Source organism: Epinephelus lanceolatus, chromosome 3 (genome assembly GCF_041903045.1).
Source record: "Epinephelus lanceolatus isolate andai-2023 chromosome 3, ASM4190304v1, whole genome shotgun sequence".
NCBI lineage: Eukaryota > Metazoa > Chordata > Actinopteri > Perciformes > Serranidae > Epinephelus > Epinephelus lanceolatus.
In genome coordinates this window covers 9952548-9965933 of record NC_135736.1, presented here as the reverse complement: position 1 = coordinate 9965933, position 13386 = coordinate 9952548, and the positions used below count along the sequence as shown (strand labels likewise).

Sequence of the window (13386 nt, the reverse complement as noted above, 5' to 3'; positions counted from 1 at the left end):
AAGACCGTATTCCTACTAAGCTGTTTACATAGCTAATGAAAATTAATACCAATATTCCTGTTTACAAGAAATTGTTTAATTAAGAGGGAACACAGCTCTGCGGTACTGTAAAAAATACAAGGCTTTCATCTGGAAATAGTATTTTGAAAGGGTGTTATATCACTACTTTGTTTTTTGTTGGTTTTTTTTTTTTTGCAAAAAAACCCCCAGAATTTAAAAACCATTAAAACAAAATGTACTTCCTGAAAAAACTCAATATCCAACTGCTTAAAGGGTCTTTGAGTGCATCTAAACGCTTTACAAGACTTTTTTATGTGACTAAAATAATGGTTGGGTTGTGGACTTCCGTTTTGAAGCAACAAGTTCGGCATTTTGTTTTCGCCATTTTGGATTTTTTTAGCCAGAGGTGACCATATTTGAATGAGCCCTGACGTTACCTTCTAGCTTGGTTAGCATGGTGCATTTACAGCTATAGTTAACTGTGATAATGCTAATGCTAATTTTCGCTTGCGAAAAATGGGCTTAAAACCATTAAACAAAATGTATGTACTGGAAAAACTGAATATCCGTCTCCGTAGAGGGTCTTTTAGAACAACCAAACACTGAACAAGACTTTTTTAGGTAAACTGAAACACACTGAAATGGCGACAACTAGGGCTTTGCCTTTACTCTGTGAATCTTGGGTTACACTATGGTTTATTAATTAAACCTTCATCCCCATGGTAGGAACTTGTCAATGGACGGCACCCACCTGTCACTCAGAGTGACCACACCGTTAATTATGTATGACTTTAAGCCTTAATAACATACAAATGAGTGAGTTATATAAAAATTCACTCCCATACAGTTGAGGGAACAAAACTGTTTTTTGTACCAGGCTGTCAACATGTTTATTTCTGCTGTTAAGTCGGGCTTTTTAACATGAGGACTGACTCGCTCTTGGAGCCAACCTCAAGTGGCCATTCAAGGAACTGCAGCTTTTGGCACCTCCGCGTTTGGCTTCATTCTTCAGCGTTTGCCGCTTGGGCGTAACAAATAGTGATGTTGTTAAGAATGTATGACACTGAATGAACTTTGAACTGATAGAAACATATAGAGTCCCCCCCCCCCCCTCACAGTTATTTCCACTCGTCTTCTAGGTCCTGGGTGATCGGGGCCATAGCCCTGCTGTGTCTGCTGGGCCTGACCTGGGCTTTCGGCTTGATGTACATCAACGAGAGCACCGTCATCATGGCGTACCTCTTCACCATCTTCAACTCTCTACAGGGCATGTTCATCTTCATCTTTCACTGCATCCTGCAGAAGAAGGTGAGGGAGACAAACAGAGACAAAGCTGTACAGAAATAGACAGACACACACATGCTAGCAATGATGAGAAGGGACACCAAAAATATCTGCAGAGCTGTCAGGGGTTTGATTGGTCATTCAGTTACCCCCATGGCTGCTCAGTTGTCTCACTTTTTCACACTGACTACCTCGCTGTCTCTCTTTCACTGTCTGTCTCGCCTGGTGGCAGCAGGTAACAAACAGTATTTGTCATCATCAGGCGAGGTCATGAAGCCTGAAATAGCTTGTTCAAAACTTTGATAATATTTAGCTCTCATTTGTTTTAAATTTTGGACACACTCAGAAGAAAAATATATCTATTCTGATGTCTAAATGGCAGTGGTTAAAGATACTCCGATGATTTCTTTGATTTAAAACAACCTTGCTCACATTGACACACAGCTCCCAGTACGGCCCCCCTTTTTCATTTTGAAAAGATGACCTCCTTTATGTATGTTTTGGGTTTGGTTGGCCTTAAGGATTAGAGGTATTTGTCAGTACATATGGATCACTTATTTTAAAATATTTGAATTATATGTGGCTTCCAGGAAGAGCCTACACATCCTGGGATATTTTTACAGAGTCTCCCACACACTGTCAGTGCCTGGGAGTACAGAAGGGGAGTAGGATATGGAAAGAAAATTTATCAAATGCTTAATACTCTCATCTGGCTGCAGTCCCGCAGAGAGATTTTAGATTTAAGTGTACGACCAGTAAACAAGTGCAGTGTGTGCATGCGTGTGTGTGTGTACAATGTACTTAAGTATGTGTTAGGCCATGGGATCAGGTATCTTGAGAGATGTCCTCAGAACAGTGCTGAGGTTTTCTTTGGCTGCAACCCAACATGGTTTCTCCCAAGATGCATGGAGCGACTCACCACACAGCTGTTCAAACAGAGCATGTGGCAATACACGTCTGCCAGTCCAACAAGCTTGTTAAAAAGCAATTACAGTCCTATTTGTTCTAACTTGATTGGGATCTAAATGCAGATGTTCTGTGTGTACAAGTGCATCATGTGTCTCCCTCAGGAATATGTCCATTTCAGATTGATATGTGGGTAGTAATAACATTTGGGGTGGATGCTGATGGGGGGAAAAGGTTATGAAGTTAATCCGTTAATGTCTAAATTTTTATGGAGTTAGTGTTTGCACAAGGAATTTGAGAACAAGAAGAAGTTAATAGGGACACTATATCAAGTTAAGCCCCTCCAGTCTGCTTCTTTCCCGGAATGACATTTTAAAAATATGCTTTAATAAATGCAAGTTAAAAGCAGAACATCAGTCAATTCCTCCCCCTACATGTGTGCTTTGTGGTTTTTATATTAGAGCATAGCATGTCTGGGTGTAACTTTCTCCACCTCACACCTCCCCCTCCCCAGGTGCGTAAAGAGTATGGCAAATGCCTGCGCACTCACTGCTGCAGCGGCAAGAGCGTAGAGACCTCTATCTCCTCCTCCAGTAAGACCACCACCTCACGGACGCCGGGCCGCTACTCCACAGGCTCACAGGTGAGCTTACCTGCCTGCACACCTGGACGCTACAGCACAGCAGACTCTCAGGTGAGGCCGGAGCACGCCATGAGGGTTTTGGGTTATCGCTGTTCACTTTCAACCCAGTCGCCACAAAAAATGTTGGCATTGTGTGTTTCTGCAAACCATGGAAACTATATTACATTTGTATGTTATTATGTAGCAAATACCAGAAGTAGTATCTGTGTGTGTAGCAGCAATAGCTGACCACTTTTTTTTTTCTGTCATTGTTTTGAGTATGAGTGGATAATTGATCAGTCAGTCCGATCAGAGCTGAGCAGATCAGATCTATGGATAAGAGAAGCAGCTGTTTGTGAGTAAAGGGTAATTTATTACCCTGTGCAAGTTTCATTTTCACTTTGTGTGATATTGTGCTGCTACGTCTGTACCCAGCGTGCACTCTGTGCTACAAGAATGTTACGCAACTAGAAAAGCTAGAAAATAGAAGATCAAAACGCATTGGCAGATGTTTCTAACTGTGGCAGACTGCCCCAAGTAAATGAATGCATGTGAAACCCAGAATACATTAAAACTTTACATTTCTTTGTGTTAACCGTGGTTAACAAGTGGTTAGGTTTAGGCACAAAAAACACTTGGTTGTAGTAATGAAAAGATCATATTTTTGCCTAAATACCTGGTTTTAGGGGCACAGTCACCACTGGAAAAGCAGCAATGTCTCTGTAAAAATACACCCACGTTTTGGGGCTAAAAAGCCACAAAAAACACAGTGACAGGTCCCTGAAAACACCCACATTTGGTGCTGAAAAAGTAATTGGAAATATACCAATGTCTACATTTACAAGCACAAAATATTTTGTTTTTTGTTCTTCATCTGAAAAGGACAATATTCGTACGAAGCTGTTTACATGGCTAAAATGGATATTCTACTAATGTTGACATTTTGACGTGTTTATCATATCAAAATATGGAAAGTAGAATGGCTGGAGCCACTTGTTCCATTTTGCTTCTTTGCATCAAAGTAGGATTTTTTCAAAGTTTTACACCAGTGGCGGTCTCTGACCATGCAAACACAGCCTCCTACTCAAACCTTCGACCAACTTGTTGAAAAGGTCTGCGTTGTCATATTTGCGTATATCCAAGTCTATCTATCCAAGTGTGTTTCTCTTTCCGACCAGAAAGGCTTTTCTTTTGGGCATGCATCTCCACACCAGCCTTGCAAACTGTTGGCTTGTCTTTCTAAGTGCTATATCGTAAGCAGCTGGACTTGAGGTGAAACATCCTCAGTAAACACAAGCAAGTCCAGATGCCCATGATATAGCACTTAGAATAACTATGACATGGATGACCGAGAATCTCCACCAACATGTTGGCTAGTTGGTACAACAGAGACATGACAACACATAGTGCTGAATGTAAATAAGTAAGAGACTGTGTGTTGGAAGCTGCGATAAAAACTCTAATTTAGATGCACATTCTGAATGCAGCTGTATACATGGCCAAAGGCAGCTCCTAAAAGTCCAATAATATTGGCATATACAGAATATGCTGTTCACATGACCTGTTCCAAATTCAGAATATTGTCATGTTCAGAATAATAGTGGAATGTTAGTGTGCATATAAATGTGGTCACTGATTCACTAGAAAACAGCCTATTTTGTTGTTTGTTGCTCTCAAACAGTGGTCTGCAGCTTGGCAGGCATCAGTGTCACGGAATCCATCGTCCCCTCCATTTCCTGATAACAAAGGCAGCTCATATACTACATTACTTTAGAAATGTTGATATGATAGGTATGAAACGGCCAAGTGTAACATAATCAGGGTTTGCAGAAACTTACAGTGCCAACATTTCTTATAGCGACTGACTGGGCTATCACTTTCAACATGATTCAGAGTTTCAATTTCCTTTTAGGCAAGTTTGACCCAAAAACACATCAACTTGTTAATATGTGATTAAATAAAAAACAATGTATGTGCAGAGTTCAAATGTGGAAAGTGAGATAGCCCAAACCCTGACTTACACCTTCACATATTGATGCTGACACACAGGAAGATGGAGTATAAATGGCATTGACGGGTGATTATTTTTCCCCACCTGTCCCACTCCTGCTGGTCGTTGCTTTGCTTTTTTCCTTTACGGCCTCTCCTGCACTAATTTGCCCTCCTTTTGCACATCATACCTTCATATGTTACGTTTCTTACCATATTTCTTTCCCTCTTTTGTCGTCATGTCCTCCCTCCCGCTCCTTCCTTTTATTCCTTCTCCCTTACATTATTGCTACTCCTCTGTGCCTCCACCCATACCTTCTCTTCCTCCTTCCCCCCCTCTCTATCTCTTGCTTCTTTTCTCCTGTGTATAGAGTCGTATCAGGCGGATGTGGAATGACACTGTGAGGAAACAGGAGTCTTCCTTCATCACTGGAGACATCAACAGCTCCGCCACGCTCAACAGAGGTAACCACGGGATACCTACCATTTGCATCCTCATCACTGTCACCATATCTACTTTATTAATAGCGGGAGGCTCAGGCAGCATACGCTGTCATTTAGTAAAGTGGTAGGAGTCCAAACTTCTGATAATGGTACTGTGTTCTTGTAGAAAGGAAGATTAGCAGAGCTGAGTGTAAATATCACTTACTACTTTTTTTTAATTTATTTATTTTTTTTGCGCTGCTTCAAAGGATGACTTTACAGGAGGGAGAGTTAGGAGCAGACTCTTGTCAAAACTAAAACATCAACCAGTTTGTGGTCCCATTATAAATCTACAAAGTGCAGAGTTGACTGAGCTGCAGAGGGCTTCTATACTTGCTTCTCCAAGGATAGTTATCTTTTGAAGCATATGTGGGAGATAAATCCTTTGAGATAGACTATGTGCGCAACTTTGAGCTGAACACCAGTGGTCCCTTTATGATTACACTTTAAGTTATGAAGAGTTGCATTAGATAAAGGCTTTATATTAGCTAAATGTTGTAGTGTTTCACTTCAAGGTGAAGCTACGGATTTTAAAATACTGAGAGTATGTTTCCACCACAGTACTAGCAATGTGGCAGAGCACAGTTTTGCAGTGTATGTCCATCTCATTATATGAAGGCATCAGGCTTAGCTCACTGTATTTCCACTGTATTTGGAGCTGTTTTTTGCTCTCCCTCAGGACGAAGTCACTGTAAGAATGGATTCCACGAGTATAGCTGTCTAAGGGCTAGGGTAATGAGGACATAGACACCCTAACGGCTAGACGTTTTGACACACACACATACAGTGGAACACACACACACGCGTACACTGCCATTTGTTAGTCTCTAAGTCGAGGTGTGGCCCTCGCTTCCTTCAGGCCACTAATAAGCTGTTAGCATGACAGATTGATGCTAAAGCAGACACGGTGTGTGTCAGCGCCTGAATTATCACACACTTAGCGAGGCAGGGCTTAAGACACCCCCCCTCGCCCCCTCTTTCCCTCACACTTTAAAGCATGGTGCAGAGAGAGCTACTTAGCCAGTAGGTTTTAAATGACTATGTACTGCAGCTTAGTGAGTGAGGATAGGATGGAATAAATTGGATATTCTGATTGGAGATTGACTTGTTGAAATTAGAGGAGAGTAAAAAAGAGAAGGAATGTGTTCATTTTTACCTTAAAAGTTCAGTTTGAAGACATTATTTTGTCTAATATTAATTTGTTGCTGTTTTTTTAGTTGTGTTGGGACTATGGGTGCAATTTAGGTGCATTTGGTAACACCCTGACATATTTACCTTGATGATTTTGTGTCAGTATTGTCCTCAATAATGTCATACTCCCTCTTATAATAAATTTACCCTGATGCCCAGAGAATCATTCAATATTCTGCCACATTTCAGTTTCTCCATTCCTTCTAATTTATTCTACCTGGAGCTCTTATTTCATTGGCGAAGTTCAGGCTGCTGGCCAGCTTCTCATTTTGTGAAATAGTAATGAAGTCTTATTAAACTGTTGTATCCTAAAACATTAGATTACATAACTAAAATGTGGCATTTTCTTTCAGCTAATTACACTGACACAGTGTTTCTTTAAAAAAAAAAAAAGTCACTCCAGAGATGTTTTAGTTTCTGTATTTTCCCCCACTCACCTATGTTTGGATGCTATATGACACATGTACACACTTAGGAGTAATGGTAGAGGTGTGTGTTTGATACAGTGGAGAATACAATGTGAGGATGAATGTGTAGGAACTGTCATGGTCATTTGTCTTCTGTTTTTCTGCAGTGTCTTTATGTGTACATGATCTGTCTCCCACCTAGGGAAGAAAATGCACCGAGAACACTTTTTTTTGTAACCTCTTTGTCCATTAACTATCCTGTAGTCATGCTGCTCTGCTCAAGCGTATTGAACTGCAGCACAATCTTCTCCAAGCCATGCTACTCTCTCTTTGCCTCTCTCTGTCTCTCACCCTCGTCCCCTCCCTCGGCCTGTATGCAGCGGCTGCAAGAATGACTTGTCAAGCTTTTTTTTTCTTGGCTTTCACCTCAAACTATGTTTGCTTGTTTGATTTACTTGTCCTCTTCTCTCCCTCCTTCTTCCACACACTCACTTTCCATCTCACTCTCCCTTCCTCTTTTTTCCTCCTCGCTTACCTCCACTCTGCAACGTCTACATGCTCTCCCCTTCAACCCCTTTCTCTCCCTCTTTGTCTCTCCGCTCTGCCTTTTTATTTCCTCGAGTGCTTCTCTCTTTTTCTCTCTTGACTTGGCTGTTGCTTTTCCTCTCTCTTCCTCTCTCGACTTGGCTGTTGCTCTTCCTCTCTCTTTCTCTATCTGCCTGTACCAGGAGCCATGGCTAATCATCTTATAACTAATGCTCTCCTTCGTCCCCATGGTACTAACAATCCTTATAACACTCTCCTGGGGGACTCGGCAGTCTATAACAACCCAGCCGTGGGCATGTACAACACCCAAGGTGTGCCTGATGTTCCTATTATAAACATACATTCAGAAAGTTAGATTAGTACGGAAGCCTTGAGAGGTAAGGTGAAAAAAAGAAAAACTGCAGGCGCTGTTGGCCAAAAAGTTTATCTCACATGTATATCTCCTACATACGGGATGTTATCTCCTACATAGGAGATAAACTTTGCCTGCAAATGTTTTTTGTTTTTTTTCACCTTGCCCCTTGGGGCTTCCGAAGCTTACAGTTGTTTTTCTCTACCTTAAATTTATTTTTGCATGGTTATTTCATTTTAAAACTGTTTGCTACTGTGGTACACTTTCGCTGCATGTCTGATCTATTCTTATTATGGCTCCCAAGTGAGGCGATCAATCAAACCGCAATAATCCCTCACAAAGGACACCCACTGGGCAGTTCTCTCTGCACATAAATGTGGAGATGAAATTCTGGTGATGATTTATCAAAACAGTATAACAAGTTCACACGCTGATTTATTGTATGCTATAGATGCACGCTATATGTAACTGGCTGCAGATTCACTGTGTCTTTTATAAGCTACTTGGGAGCCATGAAATATCTGTACTAGTTTGTGTTGATGTTTTCTTTTGCACAGTACGTGCTTCATTTTGAATGTCATTTTGTATGTGTCAGCTGGGACTCGTATTGCATGCTACTGTATACATATATATATATACTGTGTTTTTAAATGTAAGGTGTTTTTATGTTTTCTCTGTGTTAAATAAATAACGAAGCATACGAATGCAGCCAGTTAACAATAAGGCCCTGAAAAGCAGACTTTGATATTGAGTATCAGACAGGGTTTCTTTGTTAGACATTTTTCATCATGCCTCCAATTACTGTGCAACTGTTGATTTTTTTCTGTAGCTGCTAAAAGTTGTTTCGCTCGATGTATGAACTCACGTCTGTCTGTTTTCTCTCTTCTCCCTCATGCTGTCCATTAGCACCGTACCGAGACACAAGTATGGGCTAAATTAATACTCAACTACTTCAATAACATCGACTTTCTTCTCTCTTTTCTTGCCTCCAAAGCGCTCTGAACATTTTCAGTCTGATCTACATCCAAACAGTAGTTTTGTTGGCGAAACCTTTTTTTTTTTTTTTTTGTGCAAATCATTAGTCAGTCCATCCAAGACAGTTGTCTTATTTGGTTTGTCACATATTTTTAGGGCAAAGTGTAAAAAAACAAGCATTACCATTGGATCTCATTGAATTAAAATATTGTTAATCAAATGTGCATATTGACATTGAGTTATAATGCAAATGCAATAGGTTTGCCCTTAAAATTACTCGCACTGTAACAACTTTAAATGTCACTTCAAAGCATTTATCTTATGTTGCAGTGAAATTCTAACTCTTCTTTGTGTATTGCTGTAGTGCTGGCAGTAATTGAGAAAAGAAAGTACTTCAGAGGTTTCTCTTAAATGAATTATGGTTGCTTGAAGCATTTTTCCTTCCAAGAAAATTATCATTGCTACTTTTTAATCCTCAATTCACAGCACACGCTATGATATCAAACAATAATTAAAATCTCTCTTCTGAGGAATCCACTTAGTTTATTTAAGAATCCTAACAATTCTGACTTTTTTTCTTTCTTTTTTTTTTTTTTTTACATGTATTTGTTCCTCAGAGGGCATCCTGAACAACGCAAGAGACTCCAGTGTTATGGATACACTCCCTCTTAATGGTAACCATGCCAACAACTACAGCATGGCCAGCAGCGAGTACTTGAGTGATTGCGTGCAGATTCTGGACCGTAGTGGCGGCTACGGCACCCATAGCAACCACAAGGAGACCACCCTGGAGAAGAAGATCCTCAAGGAGCTGACCTCCAATTACATCCCATCCTACCTCAACAACCACGAGAGGGCCACCACCGAGCGCAACCACAACCTGATGAACAAGCTGGTCAACAGCAGCATGGCCAACGGAGGTGACCGCTTTGATTTAAATTATTTCAGGTTTAGGACACTACTTGTAAAGCGCATAACTAAGTTAGGTGCATAAACATGTGCCTCAAAAAGTGTTTTGCTGGCAACATTTATACTGTTGATAGACATATATAAATATGTTGCATATGAATGAATTTAACTTGCAGTAACTGATATTTTGGCCACTTTGGGGCAGCTTAAATAACCTGTGAACTCAACACTGACGTATCAACCCCCAACCCTGTCTCCTAGAAATTACATTTGTGTTAATAAATTGTTTTCATAATTATGTTTTGGTGACAAAACTTTGGCACACATCATTCCTGTGAATGATGTTCAAGTGAACTACATTGCTAGTGAAATTTTGCTGATGCATTCAGTATCAACATTTTGTGCATTTCCCAGTGTGTTCATTGGCAACATTTCCACATTATTTTAAATGGGCAAAATTCAGAGCATATGAGTCGTCTGCACATGGTTCTCAACATGGAGGTGGCTAAGACGGCAGCTAGCAGCTAAACCTGCTAACTCCACAATCAGCTTTACACAACAGCGGCAGTGCTAACAACAGCAACAGTGCTAACAGTGTTAACCAGGGAGGAACCAGAGCATTAGATGTACGCTTTTTTAACACCGTCCCGATATCAGTGTTAAACGCTATATGAGCGCAGTGCAAAGCGGCGGTGATGAGCTAGCCAGTTGGATACACACATGAACAAACATGCATGCGCAGCTGGACTGGCTTACCACAACAAACCAGCAAGAGGCTTGGATTACAACACACAGAGAAGTAGCATGACTTCATTCTCTGCTGAAGCCATTATTTCTTTATATCTTCACGTAGGAAATACTGATGTGCGGCTATTTTAACATTCTGAATCTTGCATATTGAACCTTTAAAAGAAAACGTAATTGGTCCAAAATGTAGTGGCTCTTTCAGATCAGTTGTATATAAATATAATTTCTGAAGAAAGGGCTGCATCACTTTTGAACTTGTGAAAGGGTTAGCCACTTATTTACAATCCAGCAGGCGCTGAGAATCATTAGCATTTGTTTAGAGACATGTTTTTGGCCTCCTGGTGAATGCAAGTCCAATTTTCACTCTCCTTTTAGCTGATCTCCACCAACTATAAAAAGAAATATCTGGCCCTTAAGCTTCCAAATGCTTTAGTATGTTCACCAACTAGTTACTGAATTTGCCTGCCTGCCGTTTGGTGCTTGGGCAGAGAGTGTACAGTGGCTTTGCAGAGCTTTTTTTGCTGAAAACAGCTGCCTGCTGCTACTGAGAACGATGCTGATGAAAGCAGTGAGTTGAATCAAAACAGTAAAGTTGTGGGCCAGAAAATCACAACAATGAGATCAAAGATGCCGAAAGAGTTTCTGTGAGTTTGTACAAGCAACCCCTTCTCACAATACACACAGTACACTTTATCCACTGTTAATATGAATATTGAATAAAGCCACTTTAAAAAGTCAAATAACTTTTTTGACTATTTAAATACTGAAATCATCACCACATTACACCACACAAGCAATAGCAACGCTCCTAGAAATATGCTATAACCATTATTCCTGCCTGGTTCTTTCAGGGAGTATGGCAGGAGGCAGCAGCAGCAGCAGCAGCAGTGGAGTTGGTGGATGTGTGGGCAGCAGTAAAGAGGACAATGGTCCCATGGTGCTTGACAACCCTGCAGCCTTCCCCCATGAGGAGAACCTGGGCTTGGAGATTATCAGAGAAGAGTCCAACGCTCCGCTCCTGCCGCCACGGCCTCCTCCACCAGACAGCCACCCCCCACCTCCTCCGCCCCCTCACAGCTTCTCCCGGCCACGGCGCATTCCCCAAGAGACCAGCGAGAGCTTCTTCCCCCTGCTGACCAACGAGCACACTGACGAGCACACGCACTCACCCAACCACAGAGACTCGTTGTACACCAGCATGCCAGTGCTGACGGACCTTCCTGATGGGCAGATGAATGGTTTAACAGATGGAGAGGAAGACAGCTCTGGGGAGCTGCAGCCCTGTAAGAGTGCCACTGCTCCGGAGCTGGATGACGTCTACTATAAGAGCATGCCAAACCTGGGCTCCAGGAATCACCTTCACGAGCTCCAGAGCTACTACCACATGGGCCGTGGTGGCAGTGATGGATACATGGTGTCCGGCAGCAAGGAGGAGTCTGATTCGTCACCTGAGGAGCCGCCCGTAGACCCTTCCCACCTTGTTACCAGTCTATAGAGCCAATCAAGAGACTTCTATCCCTCCCCAGCCCATTCTCACACTTCCAACCTTCCAATGAAAACATTCTGTGTTGTTGACTGACAGACTGAGCTGGCCCACCCCTGGATTGATGTACTGTGTGTGACATTAACTATTGTTCATGACAATATGGTCGAGAATTCGCAGGTCAAATGAAGCAGGGACTGAATGTATTGTCATAAATGGTGCAGACTGAAAGGGCGGTTCTGTGAGACTTTTTGTGAACATCAAACAGAAATGGAACTTTTATCCTGGAAAGGAGAGGAAGGGGGAGGGATTCTGTAATTTCACCCTACCTGTAACTTTAATTTGGAATCTTGGATCGACCGTAGCCCTACAAGTTCCCCCAATATGGACCTCTAGCAGATCATAGCATATAGTCTCCACTACCACCACAACAGGGGCATGGCCCCCAGCCCTGGTTAAAGGAGCTGCCTGTCTGTTCGTCTGTAAGTCTGTCTCTCTGTCTCACTCTTAAAGACACGTACTGGGATGATGTTTCCACCTCTCCAAAGGGTAGAGCAGGATATCGAACTCCGGTGTTCACACCATAAACTGGCCTGAAAAAGGCCCCACCCCACTATCTGCCAATCAAGTGGAGGATGTATGATATATGCCCTCACTACCGATCATCCCAAAAACTATTTTATTGGGCAACTGAACTGTAACCATATCACGCTGATGTTCTGAATTCTCTTCCTGTTCGTATCTGCTAAACTGGAGTTGTGTCTGGGCTGGTGTAACATTCCTGCAAGTTGTAGTGACTGCGGCTACTGTGTATTTCACTGAAAACAAAGAAGGAAGATCATATTACAACAGACTGAATTAAAAAAAAAAAACAATGGGTTCCGTTTCTTCTCCTTTCTTCTGTAAAAGTTTTCAGTTATCAAAGGATTATAAAGAAATCACAAACTGTTTCTATGTATTGTACAGAATACAGATACAGATACAAATGTTGCATATGACCAAGTCTTTTATTTTTCAATTTTTTAAGTTGCAAACCTTTTGTCTGTGGAACTGTTCTGAAATGTCATGATGTGTTCTGGTCACGTGTAGACGACAGAACGAGCAAGGAACAATCTGTCATGTCACTCTTTCGTAAATACAGAGACAGTTAAGCACTCCTTAATTAATACGCATATACCTTGCGCACACTTCATTTTGGTCCTTTTATAGCAACACCACTGTCACTTACATTTTGCAAATCAATTGTTACTATATACTTTACCACTGTGTAGATTTAAAATTAAAGGGGAAATGAAGTGGCAAAGTTATGAAGGAGATGGTTGCTATGGAAATGCTACGTGTTAGACTTTGCTGGAAGTGGATCTCATCTCATTTGTTCTTGAATAAAGCGTTTCCTTCCTTTAGGCACAAGCCTGGGTGAAAAAAAATTACAAAGATATCAGATATTTGGAGTTACAAAAGAATGGTTGATGAAGCGTATCCTCTCTATTGC

At 41.4% G+C, this 13386-nt stretch overlaps 1 protein-coding gene across 11 annotated transcripts in view; it reads left to right on the top strand.

The window, feature by feature from the left end:
* The window catches only part of adgrl3.1 (adhesion G protein-coupled receptor L3.1), a 172218-nt gene extending 159448 nt beyond the window's left edge, over window positions 1-12770 (top strand). For 2 of the 11 annotated variants that reach the window (XM_033624988.2, XM_033624980.2), the window contains 7 exons: window positions 1140-1308; window positions 2705-2833; window positions 5173-5266; window positions 7611-7739; window positions 8687-8704; window positions 9373-9675; window positions 11263-12767. In XM_033624988.2, coding sequence (XP_033480879.2) covers window positions 1140-1308; window positions 2705-2833; window positions 5173-5266; window positions 7611-7739; window positions 8687-8704; window positions 9373-9675; window positions 11263-11906 — 1486 coding nt within the window. In that variant the 3' untranslated portion in view covers window positions 11907-12767. Of the gene's footprint in view, window positions 1-1139; window positions 1309-2704; window positions 2885-5172; window positions 5267-7610; window positions 7740-8686; window positions 8705-9372; window positions 9676-11262 lie in introns of all 11 variants that reach the window. The other 9 variants (XM_033624979.2, XM_033624978.2, XM_033624987.2 and 6 more) reach the window with 7 other exon arrangements.
* Window positions 12771-13386: the final 616 nt, after the last annotated feature.